Here is a 26723-nt window from a genome sequence, read left to right on the forward strand (position 1 = left end):
TTTAATTTTTATTTAAAATTATCTCATCTCATCAAAATCAGTAATCCTACTTGTAATCACAAGTCTATTACAAATCATTTTAAAAAAATAAATAAATCTAACTAATAAATAATAATTTTTTTATATTTTTGTAAAGTAGAGTTCATTTTTTTACGAGAGCTTACACGTAATTTGTCTATTTAAGACTTATATAAATTATTTCTCATTATTAAATTATTGAACCTCGCTAAGATTTTTTTTTTTTTTTTACTTTTTTAACAATAAAATTATTATTATTCAAATAAATTATGCAGGACTTGTATTATGTATATTGGGATCTATACAAATTATTACAATTTTAATAATACCTTGTAGCACAAAGGGTGATTTTGTCTTGTCATATAAAAGAGGACAAAGAAAATCCCTATAAGTTTATATGAGATAGTATAAAATATGGACATTGGACAATGATATTAGAGTGAGCATAAAAGATAAGGTTTGTGAATGAAAGAGTCTCGAAAACATGGGGTCCATCGAGTCTCCCTCGGTTCTTATATTTTTTATTTTTTTATTCCCCTTGTTTGTGCAACAAGGGTTGGAGGGATTAAGCATATTCTTAGCCTCGCATAAGCATATTCTCAGCATAAATCTGATCTCTTTTCTAATGGGAATTTGTTCTTGCCTTGTACCAAATGACTGGTTATACTTTCCAAATTGAAAATATAATGTGTTTTTCATTAACCTGAGAACCTTTTCCTGCAAAAATGATAATATATAATCAAAGATGATTCTGGTTCCTCAATGATTCCAACAAGTAGTGCTTTGAAAATGGAACCTGCTGAAGAGAGATTGAGGTCATTGATGAAGTGCCTGTCTTAATGATTTTAAAGGTGAGATAATTGATTAGTGCTTTGCTAATATCATCTGCAAATTATGGATGAATGGAGCATTCGCATTAAAAATTACCCAACAATGAAAGGGGACATCAGAATTTCTAATGCTCAATTCCATATGATACTAAAATGCTTTATTGATTCAGTAGCTTTTGTAAATGTACAAACAGAGAATATGCCCGAGCAGCATATAAAATTGTTCTGCAATGGCAGAAAACAAGAAGCTGTCAGTTCCAAAAAACAAAAAGAAAAAAGAAAAAGAAAAAAGAAAAATTGCTTTATGGAATTTACAACACACACAATTCCTCCATGGTATTTGCTGGATGCTTTCACTTAGCAGTCACCTTCTGGAGATACTTCAGTCAAATTTGTTAATTCATTATACGAACTGGTTTTATTAGCTGATCAAGATCATCAAATTGTACATCTGACAAATCACTGTCACAAAATGTTTGCTCGCTTCCTGGATCATTACTTTCACCAACTTCTTCATCGCTGACATCAAGGCCGATGTAATCAGCAAATTTTCCTTCAAGTAAAAGGTCGTCATTGTTATGTGAGGGGTGTTTTTCAAAAACTGTTGTTCCAGGCTCAGAAACATTGATATGCATAGAACCAAAGTAACGCCCTCGAGCATTCTTCTGTGCTCCCACCCGTTTCCTTTTCTTTCCCTTACTTCGGTTTTTTGGGTGATGAAGTTTGCACTTGGACCCTTCAGGACAGGTTCCTGTTGCTTCAAAAACGGGGCAGACATAGCTGTGCTTCTTCCGACACTGTGAGTGCAGAGATATTCCCATTTACTCATTCTAAAGTTAGTGAGGGTTTGTGTGCGTGTGGGGAGAGAGAGAGAGAGGGGGGGGGGGGGGGGGGGGGGGGGTAATCAAGTATAAACAGAAATACAGGATTTAAAAGAATTGTCAAGACAAGATGCAGAGAGTATCAACAATTATAGAGCCTTCCAGAATAAACGGCAAAGAGAAGGAGCTGCTGAGGATTGGAAAAAATATGTTTGACCAAGGCGAAAAATAAAAGTACATGCTCATCCCTAAGAGGTCAATTGCTTGAGTCAGGTTAGACCAGATATAGCATGATCTACCCAATATTAAATGGAAGAGATTCATATTCTAATACTTGGAAGGAATTAAAGATGTGATCCAAGAAGGTTGTTAACATAATCTATGGCATGTCTAAATAAATATTCATAATCCCTTCATAAACCATAAGGCATAAGCACTTTATAAGAAGCAAGAAAGACAAAGTTCAACGTACATATAAAGATTCTTACTACAGACAATTTGAGGAAACGTCATGTAATGGTATTGGACTGGTGTTGCATGTGTGAGAAGAATAGGGAATCTGTAGATTTCCTGCTTCTACATTGTGAGATGGCCATGACCTTGTGAGATAGTTTTTTGTGGGAATAGGATTATCATGGGTCATGCCTCATAGGCTGGTGGATTTTCTAGCAAGCTGGGGAGGACTCCAAGGCCATCCACAAGTGGCAGCAATATGGAAGATGGCCCCTATATGTATGTGTTGGTGCATTTGGCAGAAAAGAATGATAGGAGCTTTGAAGATCAAGAAGACAATGGATGAGCTTAAGGCTTTCTTCTTTAAAACCTTGTTCTTATGGGCAGGGGTCATTGATTTTAAATGACTAGGTTGTGCTTGGATGCTCAGATGATCTTAAATAATTTGAATTGATCTGTGAATAGTAATATTTTGTAAGTCCCATTGAGATGTGTTTGAATGTAAATAGGTTAAGATACGTGTTTAAATGTATGAAGTAGGTTGAGATAGGTTTAACTTTTTTATAGGAAGTTGAAAAAGTAGCTGGTCCCATCAATGATTGGTTTTAGATGGGTTGAGGTGAGTTTGTGTTCCAATGTCCATGTTTTCAATTTTCAGTTGTAAACCCTAGTTAAGTACTTCTCAGTGTTCTTATGTATACATCCTGTGTACTTGGATTATTCCTCATTTTCCTACTAATAAAATTTCTTGATTACCTATCAAAACACATATTGTATAATTGATATCAATAGGAGAAAAAAAAGCTCAGTATACCTCGTTACCATCAGCGCAATAGCCCTTTAGAAATCCTTCACAAGTAGAGGCCTTTGGATTCACATTCACGTGTCTATAAGGACAACTTCTGTTGTTGCATAAACCTGCGAGGAAATCTATCAGAATTCTGAATGCATTTAAATACTTCAACTACAGTAAATTTAGCAAAAAGCACCTTGTAAAAAGAAAGAACAATCAGGCATTCTTTCTGGAATGACCTGCATCAAGATATACCGTCAACAAACAAGTATAGAATTATTGAGTTGGACCACATCAAGCTTTTAACTGAATATTTAGTTAGACCTTATGAGTCAATTTGCAGTTGGGATTGGAACATAAACCATTCAGAAACTTTGTGCAGACAGCAATCTTGGAGGAATCGTGGATATAGGGACATTTCCCATCATCTTTATTGCATTTCCCAAACCTCGTAAAGAACTGACAGTACTTTCGTTTTCTAGCTAACCTAAGCCTGGCAGTATGCAAACTCCATCTAACTTTCTCACTTGCCAATTTGCGAGTTCGTTTCTTTGGATCTCTAATAAGCTGGTTACCATTGCCAATCCGGACATACCTGCCAACATTGGAACACATATATCCCACTCAATAATATATTCAAAATGGTGAGACACTAAAATTCACATTTTTTTGCACCAGGTGACCTCGTTTATAAGCACACCCACATTTACTTCCATTAACTGGAGAAATCTATTAAAGAAGGAAAAATAACAACATACTCATCATTGCCAATCACTAATCTCCTTGGAATGTAAGATTTCTTGGTATCTTTTTCTGATGGAGCAGCAGTAGAACCCGGACACTCATCACCTACATCATATGCAAAAACTGGTAAGAGTAATTTAGTGACTACTTATGTGTGTGTGTGCGCGCATGTGAAAAGAGACTAACTAGTGACTACAACGTGACAACTTGCCATAGAAAAAAAAAAACAAAAACAGAGAACCCGAGCACAGACAAAGTAAAGAACTGAGGCCCAAGTTCATCAATGACCAAAGGAACCAAGAATAGGCCACCTGATATCCTCTGAAGCGTCTGCTTTGTGGAATCCATCTTGTAGCGAAATGAACCAATGCGGAATATCCGTTCTCCTACAAAATCATTGGATATATGAAATCTCAATTTATTACAGTAAAAGGAAGAAACTTTGCTGAATGTCCAATTTGTAACAAAATATTGATCATATCCAATAGTACAGATATCTCAGAGATATTTTTGATCAGTTAGAGGAATATAATTGTAATATATCCATGAGACAAAAATCTCACAGATTTCAAGAAGTGAAAATGCATCTGCACACTAGGATTCATAAATGGCCAATGTGGGTTATCTCTATAGTACGAAAAGACTCACGGGAAGAATGGTTTCTATTCTTTGTCCGAGAACAACTGCGTGCAGAGCCAATCTGTTCTCTTTTCTTCCTCTCAACCGCAGCAACTGCCAGTGTAGCTTCCTATAGAAAAGTTGAAGAGTACTTCTTAAGAAGCAATAAGAAAGCTCTTTTGTTTGAAAACCAACCATTACTCAGCTTAAGATAACTATAAAGGGTGAAATAATTGGCTGCATGGGTTGCAGCAGAACTAACCTCATTAGCTTTCTTTGAGTTCTTCTCAATGGATTTTGACCATTTAAGACTAGACCCACCAACACTTAATACCTTAAATTTACGAAGTGAAAATCCATTGATTGACCTTGTATAAACAGTATCCCTTTTTCTCAAGAGCAGCAGTTTCCTACTGAAAGAAGGAATATATTTGCTTAGGCGAACAGAAACAGGCATGATAAGAAATGCAACCAGCTATAAATATCTCTTTCAAACAAACAAAAAAGGTACCACATGCTGATGTACCTGATCATAGATAAGGAACTATTATTGGAAATGGGAATTTGATTGTGCATGAAATTTCTCCAGTATGTTCCTCTTTTCCAGGGAAAGAGGTGAGGCAAGACCTTCTGATGATGCAAAGAATCACGTTCATCTTTTGAGGACTGCATGCCACGTAGTGTCCACACCAAAGAGGATTTTATAGGTTTACATGTCTTTGCCACAACTGCAAATAAAAACATAACTTACACCTTTCAGTAACTCCTGACCATGTAAAAGCCAACTAATCTTTAGGCCAACTAATCTATGTGAAGGCACCAATGTTTCAAAACTTCTCCATCAGTAGTAAGTTGATAATTTAGAACAATTGGGACTGGTACCACAAGTGACATTTAGTGAATTTGCAAAATAACACCACCAACAAACCTACAGCTTTGAACAACAATTGTACCAAATCAAAACCAATTGAGATATGATGTCTACAGTAAAGATCATAGTTCACTCCTCAAATCTGGCAATGGTGGTGATTTTATATCATAATACAAAAGCCATGTCCAAGATAAAGGTCAACATTTGCATAATGGACATTTAACATTTTTTTTATCAGTATTATGGTCATTTAACTGAAAAACCAAATGGCACTCCAGAACCAAAATAAGTCTCTAGAATAGGTAATTACCAATATAAATAAACATTTTATGTATAATATATCACTGAATAACAAATACAATAACTTCCATCATGAAGTCAGATTGCAGAACATCATACAACTTCTACTGTAAATACATAGTCTCAGCCATGCCAGTGCCAGTGCTCGTGCTCGTGCTCGTGCTCATTGGCTAGCAAACACAGTGGAAGAGTGCTCTTTTTAGAGGGAAGGAAGGATTTGTTCAAGACTTATCGTATTGGGTCTTTGTCGTTGGTTGCCCATCGGCGTTCCAATGGCTACCAGCATTATTTAGAATTCATTGAGTATGGTGACAATGGGCGATGAGGTCTGATTGTGTTCCCGAAAGGGATGGAAGGAAGGGGAAGGAAAAGCCTTTCCATGGAGATGAAGCATGCTCTGTCTCGCCTTTCCAAGGCTCCAATGGTGGATCAAGGTGATGGGAAAGGGAAAGAATTGGGTAGGCATGCTAGGACGTATGTTGCGGCTGCGAAGGGTGGTAGAGTAGGAAGTAGGGTGGCATTGCAGGGTGGTACAGGCCATTCTTCACAAAATGGAGAAAAGGACAAAAGGCATTGGGTAGCAAGGGAGTGTTATGTTGTAGAGAGCGTTGGTCGAAACTCTGTACCTGAAAAAGATAGTGGTGGTTTGTTCGGTATTTGCATAGTGGAAAGTGAGGGGCGCAGAGTCCTGTTTGGGCTAGAGGACGAGCTGCGTTGTCTTAAGAAGTCTGTTGAAGATTTGCTAGGCAAGGTGGACTGCGATTGAAATCCTAGTCAAGGCTTGGGCCTAGGCCAAGGTAACTCTGGTTTTGGGTCAAGGCAGTATACGAGGCATGAAAAAGCAAAGCTAAGATGGGCTTGGGCTTGGGCCTGACAGGCCCAACTCGTCCCAAAAAGGGATGGCGCCTAAAACAAAATGGGCTTACACCCATCCAAGCCCAAAGGAATACCTAGTTTGAAAAGGGCTCAACGTCCTCCTCTGGGACCATGGCTATGCTGCCACAACATCCAGGGGTATCACCATCCCTCTGTCAACGTCTTCTAGGGTAGTTTCCAGTGACCCATGTGCCAGAAACCTAGCGCCGACACTGTACAAGAAAGATGGGAAATCGAGGGACACATCTTCTGGTGGGCCGATGCTCTGTGGGATGATGCAGACTAGTGCACCGACATTATCTAGGCTGCTTCTCGACACCGCAGAGGTAAGGGTGACGTCTCCAATGCCAGCAACAAAGCTTATGCATCAACGTTTGGGTTTGGGAGGTTAGGAGTGAGGGGGGTTAACACAAGAAATTTCACAGGAGACATATAGGCAAGATCTCAACCTCAATGCAGTGCAGATGAATATTCCGATGCCGGAAAAAGTTGTAACCATTGAGAAAAATCTTCCTAATGTGGCTGAGAGTGTGGCATCTATGGGTGATAATGCGCACACAGTAGGGGAGGCAGAAGTGGAAGGAACTATGGTTCTCTTTGGGTCTAATTTGGGTGAGAAGGTACAACAACTGGGGTTGATCCTGTCCCTATTTGTACCGTACCACCTAGTTCATCCTCAGCTTGGGTCATTCAAAAAGTGGAATAGATTCAAAGTTGTGTAGGAATCTCGTGTGGGTTTTGAAGACCAATTTATACTTGGTTTGGTTACTAAATACCAAACTATTTCATCTCATTTCATCTCATCTAATCATTACAAATTTTTCAAATTCTCATACAAAATATAATAAACAATTCAAAATTTTCAAATTCCAAAACAAAATTAATATTAAAAAATTATATTATAAAAATATTTTATTTAACTACCAACAAAACATCTCATCTTATCTCATCTTAACTGTGTAACCAAACGAGGCATAAGGCTCTCCTCACAGCAATTGATGCAGGTCACTATCATCATGATATGGGATCTAAAAGAAATAGAGAATTAAGAAGACTTACTTGGTCTATCAATTATGAAGGGAATGAGGGGAGTACAAACAAAGGGAGGGCTATAGCTGTTGATAAATGAAGCCCAAAATTCTTATTTAGAATGTTAGGGAGTTGAATGAGATTGAAAAGCACCTCCGAATAAAAAATTTGTTGAGACTTTGGAAAGTAGACATCATTTGTTTGATGGAGACTAAATTGAAGTCTATTACAAGAAGCACTATCTGAAGTATTTGGGGCTGTCAATATGCAGGTTGGTCATATTTAGGTTCAAATGGGGCGTCAGGTGGAGTTTTGGTTATGTGGCTTGAGAGAGCTTTTGAAGAGGAGGAGGTACACCGAGTAGTTAGAAAAATAAATAGAGACAAAGCTCCAAACCCGGATGGTTTTACCAAGGCATTTTTTCAGACTTGTTGGGAGGTGGTGAAAGAGAATGCCATGCAGGTTTTTCAAGAATTTTTCACTTTTGGGAAATTTGAGAAGAGTTTAAATGCTACATTCATTGCACTTGTCCCCATAAAGGTTAGTGCAATGGAGGTGAAAGATTTCCATCCTGTTAGTCTTGTGGGCATTATGTGTAAGATACTTTCAAAAGTTCTTGCTAATAGGATGAGCATGGTCATGGACAAAATCATCTCTACGTCTCAAAATGAACATGTTAGGGGAAGGAAAATTTTGGATTTGGTCCTTATCACTAATGAATGCTTGGACAGCAGGATAAAATCAGGAGTTCTGGGTATTTTATGCAAATTAGACATGGAGAAGGCTTATGACCATGTTAATTGAGAATTCCCTTTTTATTTGTTAAGGAGATGTATTTTAGGGAAAGATGGAGGTCATGGATGAGGCATTGTGTGTAAACAGTTTGTGAGGGTTGCATCGAGGCGATCCATTATCTCCCCTCTTATTTGTTATTGTCATGAAGCTCTAAGCAAAATGTTGTCAATTTCAGTGGAGGGTGGACTCTTGTCAGGATACTCGATGGGGGATACTAACCAAGGCTCTACCATTATTTCACATCTTTTGTTTGCAAATGACAAGTTATTTTGTGAGGCAAATCAAGGTCATATTCAATCTTTGAAGGCCATCTTGCTTTGTTTTGAAGCGGTATCCAATCTAAAAGTAAATCTTTCAAAATCCAAGTTGGTTGCCATGGGTAACACTCGCAATGTCAGGGGAATGGCCAGCATATTGAGCTGTGGGGTTTCATCGCTGCCTATGAAGTATCTTGGTCTTCCGCTAGGAGCATCATTCAAAGCCAAGACTATTTGGGATGAGGGGTTAGAGCAGATAGAGCAAAGGCTGGCTGGGTGGAAAATGTTGTATTTGTGTAAAGGGGGTTGTATTACTTTATTAAAGAGTACTCTCTCAAATCTTCCTTCATATTTTTTATTCATTATTTCCCCTTCCAGCTAGTGTTGCCTTACGGATTGAGAAGCTCCAAAGAGACTTTCTGAGTGGACTTGGCGACGAGTTTAAGTTTCACCTAGTTGGTTGGGACAAGGTGTGCTCTCCATTGAGAGGTGGCGGTTGGTGGTATGAAACTTGAGAGACTTCAAAAAGGCAGATCTCAATGGTATTACATGTCAGCAATGGTATATAGGAAGTACATAGGAAGTACATGGCAATGGTATTATTCACATGTATACTCAGCATCTCAATGGTATTATTCCGCAATCTGAAAGCATCAACGAAGGCAGATCTCTCTCCGTAGAGGAAAGAACAAGAAAGGCAGAATTGACTTCAGAGATAAAAAGGGTATTATCTTTTGAAGAAATATCTTGGCGACAGAAATCAAGAGCTTTGCAGCTGAAAAAAGGGGATAAGAGTACAAAATTCTTCCATAGAGTGGCAAATTCGCATAGGAGGAATAATACCATTGAGATGCTGAGTATCAATGGTAGAGAGTGTACGGAGGCCCCTGTGATATGGGAACATGTGCTGAATTTTTTCGAACAACTATTTACAGAAAGAGAGGGATGGACGCCAAAAGTGGATGGACTTGTATTTGATTCCATTGAGCCACAGATTGCGACAAGATTGGAAAGAGCGTTCGAGGAAGAGGAGATATATGAAGTGATCAGACGTATGGGGAAAGACAAAGCACCAGGACCAGACGGTTTTTCGATGGGGTTCTTCCACACTTGTTGGGAGGTGATAAAAGAGGATTTGATGAATGTCTTCCAGGAACTATTCTCGTCAGGGAGATTTCAGAAAAGTTTGAACACGACCTTTATTGCATTAATTCCAAAGAAGACCGAGGCTGTAGAAGTGAAGGATTTTAGGCCCGTTAGCCTCATTAACGGGGTCTATAAAATTATTTCAAAGGTTCTAGCAAACAGGTTGGGCGAGGCCATTGGTAAGATAATCTCAAAGCCACAAAATGCCTTTGTTAGGGGTTGTCAGATTTTGGACTCGGTATTAATAGCCAATGAATGTTTAGATAGTAGATTAAAATCCAGTATGGCAGGGATTATTTGTAAATTAGACATGGAAAAGGCATATGACCATGTAAATTGGGATTTTCTTATATATCTCTTGAGGAGGTGTGGTTTTGGGGAAAAATGGTGTAGATGGATCAAATGGTGCATTTCAACAGCAAGATTTTCAATTCTGATTAATGGCAGTCCAGAAGGCTTCTTTAACAGCTCGAGAGGTTTAAGACAAGGGGATCCATTGTCCCCTCTTCTCTTTATCATAATGGAGGCCCTGAGTCGAATGATAATGACTCTAGTTAACAATGGTTTGCTGGTTGGTTTTTCCGTGGGTGATCTGAACAGGGGCCTTATCTCGATATCTCATTTACTTTTTGCTGATGACACGCTGATTTTCTGTGAGACTGAACAAGAACAACTTAGGACTCTGAAAGCGCTACTGTTATGCTTTGAAGCAGCATCAGGTCTGAGAGTAAATTTTGATAAATCAGAATTAGTTCCAATTGGGAATGTTAGTAGATCTCGACAGTTGGCTAACACATTGGGCTGTAAGGTCACCGCTCTTCCAATGACTTATCTGGGTTTACCTTTGGGGGCGGCTTCAAGAGCCATAGCTATCTGGGATACAGTTATTGAGAAAATAGAGAGAAGATTGGCTGGATGGAAAAGACTGTACTTGTCGAAGGGAGGCCGAGTGACCCTGATAAAGAGTACTCTTTCTAACTTACCCACTTATTTTCTATCTCTTTTTACAATACCAGCTTCTGTGGCAGCACGGATTGAAAAATTGTACCGTGATTTTCTTTGGAGTGGGTTGGGGGATGAATTCAAGTTTCATCTAATCAATTGGGATACGGTTTGCAGACCAATTTCTTCAGGAGGGTTGGGGATAAAGAATCTGAGAATTTTCAATCGGGCTCTCCTAGGGAAATGGTTTTGGAGATATAATATGGAGTCGGACGCACTATGGAAAGTAGTAGTTCATAGTAAATATGGCAACCTTTGGGGGGGATGGTGTACTAGAGAGGGGAATGGATCATATGAAGTGGGGATGTGGAAACAAATTAGAAGAGGGTGGAGGATGTTTGCCAATAATACTAAACTTTTGGTGGGGGAGGGCACACGAATAAGTTTTTGGAGGGACATTTGGTGTGGGGAAGAGGCACTGAAGGACACTTTTCCATGTGTATATTTAGTGGCCTGTGATCAAGAAGCTTCGGTCGCGGACCTGTTGGTTCGCTCGGGGGATCAAGTTCACTGGAACATCACTTTTTGTAGAGCAGCACAGGATTGGGAAGTAAACAATTTCACTGATTTTTTCAACCAAGTGTACTCTATGAAGCCGAACGGATTGCATGAAGACAAACTGTGGTGGAAACATACGGGTAAGGGTATTTTCTCGGTTTGCTCTTATTATAAGGCCCTTACAGCTACACCGAATGTTTCGTTTCCATGGAAAAGATTGTGAAGGAATAAAGCGCCGCCCAAAACACTTTTCTTCGTTTGGACAACAGCTCTGGGCAAGATTCTGACTACCGATAATTTGCGGAAGAGGCGGGTAATCATTACTGATTGGTGCTATATGTGTAAGAAAGATGGTGAGTCAGTGAACCATCTCCTGCTACATTGTGAGACAGCGAGAGCCTTGTGGTGTGAAGTTTTCCGTCGAGTAAGGTTAAATTGGATGATGCCGAAGTCAGTACTTGAACTAGTAGCCAGCTGGGCGATGCCGGGAGGAGATTTACAAGTCAAAGCTATGTGGAAGATGGTACCTATCTGCATTATGTGGTGCATTTGGCAAGAGAGAAATGAACGAACATTTGAAGATAAGGAGAGGACAACTGAGGAGCTTTGTATCTATTTGTTCAGCACTTTACTTCTATGGTCTCTAGCTATAGACTTTAATGGCCTAAATGTACACGAGTTTCTGGTGACTACTTTAGCCACCTAGATAGGTTTTACCGCTTGTATACCTTCTTGTGTACTTGGGCTATGCCTTTTATTAATATTATCGTTTACTTATCAAAAAAAAAAAAAAATACATAGTATCAACCTGCAAATTTATCTCTTTATCTAGAATGATGTATGTAATCAAATGAGTTGCACAACACTTTATTACATAACAAAAACAATGGGAAAAAACTGGCACTTATTTTTTCAAATATTTCCTGTAAGCAGCCATGTACAATCACCAAAGGAAGAATATGACAATATCAACGGAGGAAGGCATACACTTAGGTTCTTGACAGATTAACAGGAGTCGGAACATATGATGGAACAAAGCTACCAACTCAAAAAATACATTCCGAAATTTCATGCGCTAATTTTACCCAGCACTAAAAAATGCTAACTCTATGTGAATGGATTCTTTACTGCCAAACATTAACTTTAAACTAAATGCCAGCATTTGTGTGTGTGTGCAGACTAACTGGTTGGGTCAGACAATAGTTGTTTGTAAAGATAAAATAGACAACACACGATTAATAAGTTCTTCAAACATATTTCTTTTACACACCTCGTTGTATTTGGATAGCACCTTTGTGCTTATAATAAAATTCTTACTAATAAAAAAAAAAAGTTCTTCATACATACCCTTATGCTGTCGCCTCTTAGTAAATTTTCGGCTAGAAACAACCTTAGGAGCCTGTTGCCTTTCTGAATTTAAAAGGTCATCACACACGGCAACTGATTGCTTGATCTGATTTTCCAAAGAAGCCCTAATAAGCTGATTTTTGCTCCTCTTGTAATAGCCCTCAGAGCCTGCTTGAACTTTACTGCCATTTTGTACAGACAGATCACAAGGGCTTGAGGTTGCAACCAGCTGATTTGATTTGCGTTTTACATATACTATCTTCCTCGTGTTAAAAGACGACACATTCCCGTCACTTAGTTCAGTTTGGCTTTCCAAGTTGTTTGATGTGCCAGTAAGATTTTCAGAAATTTCAGAAATCTTCAAAGAATCTTCAGCAGTATTTGTCAGATTGTTAGCTTCTGTAAGTTTCATGGGAGCTGATGTAGTTTCACAGCAAACACGATTCGGATGCTCCACCTGTGAGGAAGATGATTTATCCCCAGAAGAACCAGCATTTTGAGTAGGTAATTTGGTGCCATTGGGTAATGGAGGTGTCCCAGGTCTCTCAATAGGAGTATGAATTCCTGTTCTCAGAAGGTTCTGTGGGTCAGTATCATCAAACCTACCGTCAGACCCTGTACTCTTCCTCGACTCACCTGCAACTGAAGAGTTCGCCCGATATACAGATGAACTCAAACCATGAGAACCCTGGTGTCGTGCAGCAACTAGAGCAGGTTTTCTTACAAGACTGTTGCCTTTACGAATGTAAGAAGTACTTAGAGTCTTCCCATTATTTTCCACCAACTTCCTTCTGGGAGGAAAGGTATTTGAGAAAGGCTTATTTCCTGACAGAGGAGGAACAGAAGGATTACCAGTTCGATGCCAAGTTCGGGGCTTTACAATATGGGTAGAAGAGGCTGTCTTCTTTGAATTGTTTGAAAAAAATGATGAACGGCCTGGAAAAGTCTTAGGAAGGGAATGAATCAGCTGTGTCTTGCTTCCCATTAATTCTGCACTCGTGAGATTTAGACTATGAGATGTAAGTTTGGAATCTTGTGATGGTAATGGCACCGTCTTCCCCACTATTGGGTGGTCAATTCCAGTTGCAAGGTTGAGCTTGGTGGACTGTGGAAATGAAGTATGAGCAGGTGCATTGGAACTGACTCCAACAACAGTTTTCTGATTAAATTTTTGGTCATCCCCACATACCTTCTCATTGGAAAGTTGGCCGGGTGGTTGTTTGCAATTTAACATGCGTATGCTCAGGACTTCAGCCGAGATTTCTGGAAAACCTATATCTGGAAGTGTTCCAGACACAGCATCCATAACTTCATCATTAGTGTTAGATGAAGAAACTCCAGCACCATCATCAGATAAAGACAGATAGTTTGACCCTAGAGGTAAATTATCCTTCACAAGAAGATAATCAGATTCCATATCTGAATTGGAAAGTCTTTGATATAAGTCTGGGGACTGAGGTTCAGAAGTAACTTTGCACCGAGGCGTCTCACCATGAATCAGAACTTTATTTTTTGCATCATTTGCCTCCATTTTTTCTCCACCACTAGTGTCTATATCCATAACATCATTTTGATTAATGTTATCGGCTATAAATACAGCACTATTTTCTTTCTGCTCACTACCAAACCCTGATGGACAAGGGGACTGTGCATTTGGATCCCCAGCATGTGAACAAGATTCAACCCCTACATCAAAAAGTTTCAAATAATCATCTGATAAGACATCCCTTGTTGCACCCACAGCCTCAGCAAATCGTACCTCTGAAGTGTTCTCAATCAACACAGTGAAACCAGTACTACACATATAGTTTATGCTAGACACTGCAACTTCCCCTTCTTTTTGTGTTAGATCATCATTGCTAGTTAGGGACACTTCTGCACAACATGTGGAGGTGCCTGTGGGTCCCTCATTGGTCTCAGATACAGTTGGCCTAGACAATGCTGAATCAGAGACAGAAACCCCTCTCTTCTTTTTGTATCTGGGTGAAGTCTCATTCAGATAACCATGAACATCATTTTTTACTGTGAACTCTTCAGATAGCCCAGGTACTGAACTTTTTGCATGCAGCACACTGATGCCATCGGCACCAGGTAGTATGCCATCCAAACTTCCAACATCAGAAACTGCAACTTCCACGGGACATGAACCCTTAACAGATAAATTTAAGGTTGTATTCGCTGGGGTTTCAGGGCCAACTGCATCATTGACAGGCTCTACACATATGTCAGTCGAATTTGAGAAATTTAACTGAGTCCTTGTATTTCTCCTCTTCTTAATCTTAAGTGTGTTATCCTCACAAGCTCTGACCAAAACCATGCCATTTAAAGATTCTTCTACCCTAAAATTCTCTTGTGACACAGTAGCCCCACCTGGAGATGGATGCTTGCCAGCATCATTGATGGTCCCTCTGTTGAAAACATTATTTTTCTTCTCTTCTAAACTACCATGACCATTGTCAGAATTCCTGGTGGCATCTCTGCCATGGTTGGAGCATTCTGCATAAACAAGACCCTGGCATATATCAATTTCTTCTGAACTCGACAAACCAAGTATCGCACTGCTTCCCACCAGTCCCTCATGAATTTCTTCCACAATACCATTTACAAATGATGTGGTGAACTGATTTGTACTGGGCTCTTTTTTAATTGCACCCTTGATGCCAATATCACAAACTGTACTATTCTCTTGTGACTTAACCATATCATTTTCAAAACCCAATTTGCTATCTGTACCATGGGGTGAACTAAATGAATTAGTTATATCCTCATGAATTTTGATTTCCTCTGAACTTAAAAAGGCAGAATTAACATTTTCATCAGTAAATTCTTTTTCTCGACCTTTCTCAAGCAATAAAGGGAGTCCCCCATGACAAAACTGCTTGCTGACATTTTCCACACTACCAACGCCAGAAAAATGTATTTCATTTGATGGCTTACATAAATCATTGTCAGAATTTGAGATGCTTTGCGAACTCTGAATTGTATTATCCGCATTTACAGGACTCTTGTCAATTTTATTCTCTTCACGACTCGAAGAAACTAATGGAGAAGTTGAATTGTTCAAATTTTTCTTGATGCTAGGTGCACATGTCCTACTAGAATCAATATTAATTCTACAATCATATGATACTGTGGGCAATGAAGATATATCTGCCACGTCATTTTCAGGCAAAATATTTACCTTATCTGTACAAGGCTGCAAAAACACATTGGACCTTGAAGTCATGCCATCAGAAGTTCTTATCTGTTCCGAAGGTGTTGCATTCTTATCAAAACCAGAGGCAGCAGCTGGACTGTGAGTAGAGTCATCTGCTTTAACGGGTTCATCAAACTTTTTTGTTTGTTGTGAGCTAGAAATACGAGATTGATGGTTTATAACTTTCTTCACAACTTTCTTTACAACTTTCTTCTTCTTTATAACCTTGGGGGCAGTTGTTTTACCACAGCCAGCAACAGTACCATTTTTATGCAAAAGCAGACCCTTAGGAGACCTGTCCACTGCACTCTTCCCTAGTGACGCACTGGCTCCACTGGAACAAGGCTGTGAATTACCATCATGAACACTCCCAACAACAGAAGTCAGTACTCTCTTTTCAAACTGTTTCGAGTCCTTTCTAGAAGTGGAAGCCTTATTAGGAATACCTGTGGAGCTATCCATATTGACAGCGCCCACATTGAGTTTACTCAGTCGGGAATTTGAATGATCTCCATCAGAGACTTTCCTAGTTTTTTCATTTCTAGGGGTCAAATCTGCATCAGAAACAACTGCTGAGCTAGATGGTGCCACTATTGCCTTGGCCACCAGTGAGTTAGATTTGAAAGAAACATCAAGCTCTACAGGGCTTCCCTGTCTCTCCTGTTCTTCTTCTTCTTCCATCCCATATCCCGAATTCATATATTGATCTCTACCTCTGAAGGAACCAGAGTTGGTTTTTTCAAAATAACCAGAATAATGTGACCGTTCACTCTCTCTACTCCTGTGATTAGGTTTGGCCATCTGAATTCTCAGAAAAGCACTCTTCTTCTGTATTTGTTTCCTCGGGGTGTGATTATGATTATATTCATGACTACCCTCCCTGCTCCCTCTATTATGATTATATCTTGCAACGTCCAAACCAAAATACTCATGCTTTGTTGAACCAATTTGAACCCCTTCACCATCACTAATCTCATTGCTTCCCATCTCATACAAAAAATCACTTACATCTCTGGCGGCTTGTCGATCATGACCTCCATCACTTCTACCACTCCTATATGCCTCATTATCATGAACCGAGCCAAATCGGTAATCATAAACACCCGAGTTTGGTTCAATATCCCTTGAATTAGAAACAAATCCAAAATCACGAGAAGATGTATCAGAATTAGATAGAATATGACCTCGGCGATGATAATTGTTATCGCCACGACCCCAAACCAAATTTTCATTTCTGTGGTTTGGATCAAACCCATCATCGTATTCTACTCTGAACCTGGAACTACCCTCTGAATCATGCCTAAACTGATCAAACAAGCGCTGACGCTGATGTGCGTCGTTTCGATCCAAAACGAGAGGCGGGAGGTAAGGCTTCTCAGTGGAGCGGTGGTGGATATCGGGCAGAACCCCAGAGGGGTCAGAGAAATCGGGGCGGGTGTGGTCTATATCTGGCAACCGGTGACGAGGGCGGTCGTCAATTCGGCGAATTTGGGTGAAATCCTGAACTGGGTGGGCATAAGTGGGGGAGGAGAAAGCAAATTGGGGCTGATTAGGGTTGTATTGTTTGTGGTGGTGGGGGTGGTGGTGTTGGGATGGAGGAGGAGGAGGAGGAGGAGGGGGAGGGAGGGATTGTTGGTAAGAACGAGGGAGAGTTGAAATATGCGGTAGAGGCGGCGGTAGCTGTGGCAGAGGCTGAGGCTGAGGCTGAGAAAGGTAGCGGTTGTGATGATGGGGATGGAAATTGGAGGTTTCGCGGAACTGAGGGTGAGGAGTGGAAGCAGAAGCAGGAGGAGGAGGAGGAAGAGGAGGATGAGGATGGGGAACAGGATCATACCTGGAGGAATGGTGGAGGAAGTGAGGATGAAGATCCATGGAGGCGGGCGGTTGTTCGTGGTCTTCTTTACTTCGATGCCGATGATTCCTTGCGTAGGTGCTTGCGAACGAGCTCAAGATTTTTGACCGCTCGCCGGTTCCTTGAATTTAAAAGATTTTGTGTGTCCAGTCAAAGCACTTCGGTTCGACGTGCCCACCTTTATCTTAAATCTAATCCAATGGCTATCAGCAGGCCACGCTATCCAGCAGTTTCAGACCGCGTTTCCTACCGTGCAAGAAAAAAATGGTAATGCTATTATGTCTCCAAAATTTATCCCCTAGGTGTGTTCTTAGGGCTAATTATATTTTTTTTCTTTTACTTTTTATTTCAAGTATTTTTTAATCATATTTAAATATTTTAAAAAAATAAAAAAATATCATACATTAATAGTCACTTAATTAATTAGTAAGTAAAAAAATTTTAAAAAAATACATAAGTAGTCAAAATGAAAAAGATAAAATAAGGAGGCAGATTAACATTATTCAATAAAAAAAATCAGTTATTATCTTCACACCACACATTAATATATAATTTTTTATTTTTGTTTTTAAATAAATTAGCAAAAATGATAAAGCACATATCGGTTTGTGATATAGGAAATTATAAGTAGAATTTTTCAAGAGAGAGAGAGAGATACTACTTAGAAGTCGGTTCACCTACACACCCCGATCTCATAGAGTTACGTCATAGTCCGGGTGGGCCAAACGCCCATCTCCCATTGTCTCTTTCCCTTATGCTTCTCGCATCTTTCATTGTTAGAATGGCTTTTTGAAAAAAAAAAAATTTAAAAATTGGCAATATGAACTCTCTCTCTCTCTCTCTCTCTCTCTCTCTCTCTCTCTCTCTCTCTCTCTCTCTCTCTCTCTCTCTCTGTGATCTATAATGAATTTTCAATTGTAATTATTCGATTTATCAGCTTCACAAATGCACACCATAGCAGGAAAGTAGGTCCTCAAACAGATAGTGGGCGGTTTATTCATCATTGAATGGAATCTCATAGTAACTACAGTTATTTGCATTGTGATAAATTTGGTGATTCCTCTATGCATGCTAGAGGCAGAACTGCTCATAGGGGACAATGTTGTTCATGGCAAGGAAGCATACACATTGTGGGGTGATCAAGAGAAGTATGATCCTTCCAAGCATGGCCCCTTCTCAGATATTTTCTTGCACATTAATCCCTCAAGTACTGGTGTGACGCCCCCAAATTCTGTTTGGGATCGGACGGACATTTGAAGCGTCGAGACATGCAACACAAGATTACCTGCCCCCGTTCATGACATATAAGATACAATATTCCTAACATGCATCTAACATTATGCAATATTCGCAACGGATAATTTTTTTTTTTTAGTAATACTATGCACCAAATTGAAAATATCCTAAATGCTTAAAACATACTTCATACATAAAAACCCATTGAATAACTAAGATCACAACACTAGTACAAAATGGTTATGATCCAAAAAGTATTAGAGATGCAACTCTATCGTTCAAGTAGTAATTTATGTTAACTACTATATTAACATTGACGTCACACCATCGCTTAGTCAACTGTGTCTAGTTAATCAGCTCCTGATTCTTCTTTAGGTCCTGTAACAAGATCTACCATTTGGCAAGAATAGTAGTTGGGACTACCAAAGTGAGATTTGATTCTCAGTAGGTTAACAAAAAACTTCCACACAAACTAATGATGCATGGATGACAGTAAAAGTATAAATGTATAATCAAATTCATAAGTAATTAGAGCATAACTTGGCGTACAACATAGCATAATTGACATAACTTAAATTGAAACATGAACTGAAATTGACTTGACATGAACTTGATCTGAAACTTGACTTAGCATGAACTTGCTCTGAAACTTGAATTAACATGAACATGATATGAAACTTAACTTATCATGAACTTGTTCTGAAACTTGACTTAACATGAAAAAAACATACTCCACAGTTGTTGTGACCCCATGTATTCTACGTGTAAATACATACTCTAAATTTGTTGTGGCCCCATGTATTCTACACAAACTTGACTTAACATGAAAAATACATACTCCACAGTTGTTGTGGCCCCATGTATTCTACGTGTAAATACATACTCCATAGTTGTTGTGACCACATGCATTCTACGTGTAAATACATACTCCACAATTGTTGTGGCTCTATGTATTCTACACATCACAATGCAGTTAAATACATACTCCACAGTTGTTATGGCCCCATATATTCTACGTGTAAATACATACTCCACAGTTGTTGTGGCTCCATGTATTCTACACGTCACAATTGCTGTGTCTCACGTAGTGTATGCGTCACAATTGTTGTGACCCCATACTTCGTGTGCCACAGATGTTGTGGACCCCACGAAACTGAATGTACTCAAGATGAAATGTGACTGGAATACGAAAGGATTGAAACCCTGATGTAACATAACGTGACTTGAACATAACTTGAAATACATGACCAACTTGAGATAGAAATATTTCGTAACATGGCATAACATATAATAGATAATATATTTAACATGACATACTTGTAACAGTGAATATTACATGACTTGACATACATATAATAGACGGTATACTTAGTATGACGTACTTGTAAGGTACAGTAATACATGACAGAATATATTATGTAACAGATAAAAATTGATGACAGAATAAATTCTGTATAATAGACAATTACGTGATAACTTGGCATGGCATGACATATATGATAACACGCATACATACACTATAGTTCCTTTACTTACCACACATACACAGTAGACTGCTAGTAAGTTAAAAGCTAACTTACCTCGATATCCGCGTTTCTTATCAAACTTTAAGCGCGATCACGAGGAACTGTAATTAGTGATTCTAAAAGTTAGCACTAAATTACTAATAAATTGAAATATGGAAAATACTAACTTAAAGAGTAAAATTTTCATTTTACTCTCTGTATGTAGAAAAATGACCGTTTTATCCATAACTTAAGAATTTTGCATACTAACTCCAAAAGTTACCAAAATTTACATATCTCATGTAAATTTTATCCCCAATTCAAATATCAATTTAGAAAAATTTAAAACTAATCACAACTATTAAAACTCCATAGGACCGAAATTTCCATATGCTATTTCTATTGATTTTTGTTTCCAATTTGTTTTGATCAACCTTTTGATCTATGACTTATAAATATGTGATCTTCAAACCAAACCATCACATGGTTTAAAAAGATATCCTAAAACATATATAAGCTTCTAATTCAAGATCACATGGTTAAAAATTAACCAAAACATAAATTTAGCCAAGAACATTCACACTTTAGCTTATTTAAATATCTCTTTACATAAAATTTCATATTTTTGAAACTAACATCAAATATCTTCAAAATAATAATATAACACGTATATAAGATGCTTAGGATCCTCCAATAAAATTATTAAAGTCATTGGAATAGGTTTAGACTACCAAAGAGTTAAACTTTCTCAAAATAGAAACTATTTTTCCTCTTCCAGTTTCTAAGTTTCTAAATCTAAGGAAATCTTTCATCAAAACCTTTAATCATGCAAAAATCTTCAACTAATAGTCATATATACATGTTAACAATATTCCATAAAAATTTCGGACCAATATCTATCCATTTGCTTGGTCAAAAACTCCAAACTATAACATATTCTCCAGTTTATCTCCCAGAATGACATTTCTATAGTTTACATAATATTTGACTGACCAAATAATCTTCACATGGGATAAATAAGATATTCACGTAAATTAGACTCAAAAAGAAACAACTTATATGAATGAGACTTTATGATAAAACACTTACAAAAGTTTTGAAATGGGCGTGCAAAAGAACTCCTAAAAGCTGTCCGAGAGAGAGTGTTTGATATTTTTTTAATGGAAAGTGTAAACGAAGATAATTTCGTGGGGAGGGGTGGCTGGAGATACTTATGGATGAGATATGGAAGAGATGAGGCTGGAGTGAGAGTTAAGTGTAGGACTCTCTTACCCGAAATGAGAGTTAAGTGTGAGACTTTCTTACCCGAAGTGAGAGTTAAGTGTAGGACTCTCTTACCCAATAATATCCACGAAATTAGCTTAAAATATTTTTATCCAATAATATCCACAAAATTAGTTTAAAATATTTTTATCCAATAATATCTACAAAAATTAACTCAAGATATTTTTTTATCCAATAATATCTACAGTTTTGAACAGACGTTTCGTCCGAAAATATGAAAAAGTGTTATTGCGCCATAAGACCTTAAATAACCCTCCGAGTCTAATGGCACAAACCATAATACATTTTGACACTTCTAACTATCTCCAATAATCAAAAACACACTTTGGATACCATAGTAAATAATAACACTAACTATGTAGTTAGACTAAAACCTATACGATTAATGGATTCGTGAAAACTTATGGGGTTTTCACGAGATTCCTAAAACTAATAGAAATTTTACAATTAAATTTCTAGCAGACTATTACAACTGGTGCTACTCAGGTGGTCTAGAGGACGGACGAGCACATTACTTATATTCTTTGATACCCAAATTGTGCATATTTGTTTGTACTTTGAAAATCTCTTTTAATGTCCCTTGTGAAAATCAAACCCAAGCATATTGGAAATGTGAAAGGTGTATGGTCAGGCGTATGGTCTAGAGATGGGAGAATGAGATGCTAGAGGAGAACGCAAAGGAGGAGGAGGAGGAGGAGACACTAGAGGAGAAGAATAAAGTATTCGGCATGCTGAGACAAGACAAAAGGGCTGTCATTTGTAATTTGGAGGGCAAAAATGACAATTCATAATTGTTGACACGTAGGGTGTGCTATATGAGCTCTTAAGCCAGCTTCTGAGTAGCATTTTTCATCAAAAAACAAAAAAGAAATCCTTCAAAATTTCAATGAATAATGCTACTCATAAACCAGTTTAAGAGCTCACACCAGACACCTTACATGTCAGCAATTATGAATTATCATTTTTGCCCTCAAAATTACAAATGGTAGCTCTTTTCCTCCTATCTCAGCATGCCAAACACTTTATTCTTCTCCTCTAGCATCTCCTCATCCTCCTCGTTCCCCTTTGCATTCTCCTCCAGTATTTCCTTCTCCCATCTCCAGACCATACACATCTTTTACATTTCCAATATGCTTGGGTTTGATTTTCACAATGGACATTAAAAGAGATTTTCAAAATAAAAACAAATATGCACAATTTGGGTGTCAAAGAATATAAGTAATGTGCTCATCCGTCCTCTAGACCACCTAAGTAGCACCAGTACTTGAGGGATTAAGGTGCAAAGAAATATCTAAGAAAAGGTCATGCCTGGAATGATTATACTTCTCTCCATCACCTCCACAATGTGTATGCTTCCTCACCATGAACAAAATCATCCCCTATGAGCAGTTCTGCCTCCAACATGCATAGAGGAATCACCAAATTTATCACAATGCAGATAACTGTAGTCACTACAAGGTTCCATCCAATGATGAGTAGACCACCCACCATCTGTTTGAAGACCTGCTTTCCTACAATAATTCCTCTATAGAAAAAATGAGGATGGTGAAGTCTCAAGCAACCAGCTTTGCTAATGGTGTACATCTATGAAGCTGATAAATCAAATACCACAATCAAAAATCCATTATATGCAACTAGAGCTATAAATATCGCAGAGAGTGGGAGTTTAGATCGGTAATTTTTTTTTTTAAATGTCATTTTGATAGTGAAAGAGACAAGAGAAGCATGCGGAAGAGAGAAGCAATAGGAGAGAGATGTTTGGCCCAACTGAATCGGGACATGGCTCTCTCAGATCGGATGTGCGGTATGCTATGGTTGAACTGGCTTCTGAGTAGCATCTCTCAATTTCAATAAATCTTGAGCCTTGTTTACAAAAACTTTTTATGTGCATACAATTGTGTCAAAAGTTTGAGTTTACCTATCGAGTCAGGATTCAAATTCAAGATCTATGTTTTGATATCATATGAAATCATCATTTATTTTAAAAGTCTAAGCTAATGGGAAATATGAGGTTTTATTTCAATAATGTTGCCTACCATCCCTTAGACTATCATCTTTTCCATCATTCTATGATGTAGCATTTAATAATTAGAAATTATTTTGTATGTTCCAGTTCAAAATCAATAATTTAATATCATATCAAGAGATATTAAAAGGATGATAGGAAAAATAATGATGAATATAATTTTTCAATTTATTACGTATATCTTTTAACAAAATTAAAGGTCTCGAGCACTTGGTCTTCTTTATATACTACAATTTGTCAAAGAAGTGCTTTGGGTTTAAAATGAAGCTACCATGTAGAAAACATCAGCAGTAAATGATTGCAATACACAAAACCGAGCTGAAAATGTCGTGCAAAGAAGGCAAGGTGATAATAGTCAAATAATGCATAATTTACTACTTTAAATAAAACATTATCACAATTATGTAGTGTCAATAATTATATTTTTATTAGTTTTGAAATATTTTTATTTTTCTAGCTTAATTTTGAGTTTTATCTTGATCAAGAATTGAAGTGGGGAAGAATTGTATTTCAAAATTAAGAAAAATGCTAAAGGTAACTATCCCATGTAATCGATGCACAACCGGCTCCACGTTAGTAAATAAAACAACTGTGTTTAAGCATTTTTCAGTCACTGGTTTACAACTGCAGAATTGGACTCTGGGTTTGGGCATTTTTCAGCCACTTGAAATGCTATGCAAAAATGGATTTCAGTCGCTCCTTCTTCCTTCGATCACAGTCCTTCCTTCTATATTTTAGTCCAGTCCTTTCTACTTTCTTCAACCATTCTCTTCAGTCACTGGTTCATATGTTGGTTCTTCTTCCATCAAAAGCTTCTTGTTTTCATATGTTCGTTCATATGTTGGTTCCTCTTATACTTCCACTACTTGAGATTGTGAGTGAAGGAGTTGAAGCTGTCAAAGTTGTCTCAGTAGTATTATTTATGAGATTGATATTTTCCCAGTTATTTATGTGTTCAGCGATATATTGTTCGTCCTTCATATCAATTGAGAGAGATATAGTTCTTTATATGAGTTCAATCGTGTTTTTCTCATGATCTAGAATAATCTCAATCAATTGAGAGCCTAATTTATAATTTTGTCAAAAATAAAATCTTATATCTTTTATTATTTGTTTTAACAGATACAAGTGATGATTTAATTTTATATATTTGAGCGAAGAATAACATACTTTAGATATTTTCTTAAAAAAGGATTTCAACGATACTATTTTCCATGATAACAAGATTGACTTCTAATTATCATGTAGATGTTTAAGAAGAATCAATTTTCATAAATATATTATTATGAATGAATGAGGTAGATTCTAAAACCATAATTCATTCTCTATTAATAGTTTATTCATTATTTAGATTAGTTTGCATCTTTAGAATTTATTTTAGTTCTTTCTATTGTGATTAATTTATTAAATTATCTATTTCTTACTTTGATTAATTGATCGTTTAGATCTTAATTACTTATTTTATTTTACAACTCATCTTTTTGAACTAGATTAGAATTTATTTAGTTTATCTTTGATTGGTTTCCTACATTTTTACAAGTCCTTCCTTACATGGTCTCTTCAAGACCAAATTACTTGGACAAACCACATCACATGGTGTTTAGCTAGAGCTAGAAAAGATGTTATCATCATGATCTCGTACTTAGATTCTTTCGTTAAAACTTCAGCTTGCCAATTTCAAGAAGGGTGCTTTATCTATTACATATTATTTTTCTGAAGGTTAAGGTATTGCTACCAAGCATGTTATGTCTAATTCTGGCATTATTTCTTCTTTACTTGCCAGATTGGGGAGTGACTATGATGCATTGGTCACGCCTGTCACCACCCTTGCGGAACCTATGTCACTTGAGGACCTCTCCGGACATTTGCTTACACATGAACCCAGAATTGAACAACATACTTCCTCTTTGGAGATTTCTAGTTTTGTGCAAATTTTGTTGTTAAGAGCAGCAACCAACATGGAGCTAATTCCAACTCTCACTCTACTCACTACAATGGTGGTCAAGGGCATGGTCGTGGTTGTGACACTTCTTCTCATGTTGCCGTTGCTTTAAACATAGTTTATCAGTTTATGGACCATCCTTAAGACCTCCAATGGGCTACTGTTAAACGAGTCCTACAATACCTTAAGCATATAGTCACCATGGGACTTCACTTACGACGGTGCAATTCATTTTAAATGTCTATGTATTCGGACGCAGATTAGGTAGGTTATCTCGACGATAGGTGCTCAACCAATAGATATGCCATATTTCTTAGATCAAATCTAGTGTCTAGGTCCTCTCAAAAGTAGTAAACAATCTCTAGGTCAAGCACAAAATTCGAAAACTATGTATTTGCTACACAATTACATAAGTCATCTAGCTTCAATCCCTTCTTGGTAAATCGGGTGTTTTTTTTTCTCAGCCACATTTACTTTATTGTGATAACATTGGATCTACTATTCTCACTACTAATCCAGCATTTCATACTCGAACGAAACATATAATAACACAGAAGACAACTTACCAAATGAAGACCCACAAAAGGTAACCAGAGCCCTTGTGAGAGAAAAGAGTCTTCCTCCCATGGCCACCATCACCCTTAATGTAGGTAACTTTGTTACCTTGAAACTCAACAACACCAACTATCCTTTATGGCGTGAACAGATTTTGGCCTTGGCTAAGAGCCAAGAACTTGTTGAGCATCTCACGGATGAATCACCACCTCTAGATTTATCTAACCCCATTGACGCTGCCTCTAGTACAAGAAAATCCAAACCCACTTTGGCATTCCTCTAGTGGTGCAAATCGAATCAATTGCTTCATAAATACACTATCTGAAGAAGCACTGGGCTTAGTTGTGGGTTTTGACTCTACCCAACAAGTTTTGGTGGCTCTCAAATAGGCCTATGCCCATGACTCCCACGAAAGGGAGTTACATCTCACCCAACAAATCACGTAGCTACGCAAAGAGCCTACGACATTGCTTGCCGATCACCTCCGTACATTCAAAGGATTATGTGATAGCCTTGCTTCGATCGGACGCCCTGTGCAAGACAAAATGAAGGCCTTCTCATTGATAATAACCTCGGAGCCAAATAGGAACCCTTCATAAGGACAGTGCTAAAACTACCTATGCCCTCCTATGTCAAACTCCTCCCCCCTGTTCCAAGGGTATGAACTTTGATCCTCACTTCATGATTCCACTAATTCATTTGCTTTCTGTGGATAGAGAAGTGGTGCCC

The 26723-nt window shown here is 37.9% G+C and overlaps 1 protein-coding gene across 2 annotated transcripts; it reads right to left on the reverse strand.

The window, feature by feature from the left end:
- Positions 1 to 989: 989 nt before the first annotated feature.
- LOC122296208 lies at positions 990 to 17589 on the reverse strand. Of its 2 annotated transcripts, none has more exons than XM_043105702.1 (10): positions 12399 to 17589; positions 4804 to 5005; positions 4540 to 4687; positions 4308 to 4407; positions 3971 to 4045; positions 3674 to 3764; positions 3240 to 3510; positions 3112 to 3154; positions 2937 to 3040; positions 990 to 1645 (listed from the first exon to the last, which is right to left on the reverse strand). In XM_043105702.1, the coding sequence occupies exons 1-10, from the start codon at positions 17464 to 17466 to the stop codon at positions 1244 to 1246; spliced, it is 6504 nt and encodes a 2167-aa protein (XP_042961636.1). In that variant the 5' UTR covers positions 17467 to 17589; the 3' UTR covers positions 990 to 1243. The 2 variants fall into 2 exon arrangements, with proteins under 2 accessions (XP_042961636.1, XP_042961635.1); XM_043105701.1 differs by having other exon boundaries at positions 4540 to 4690.
- Between the last annotated feature and the right edge of the window lie 9134 nt (positions 17590 to 26723).

This window comes from Carya illinoinensis, chromosome 15, assembly GCF_018687715.1.
Source record: "Carya illinoinensis cultivar Pawnee chromosome 15, C.illinoinensisPawnee_v1, whole genome shotgun sequence".
Lineage (NCBI taxonomy): Eukaryota > Viridiplantae > Streptophyta > Magnoliopsida > Fagales > Juglandaceae > Carya > Carya illinoinensis.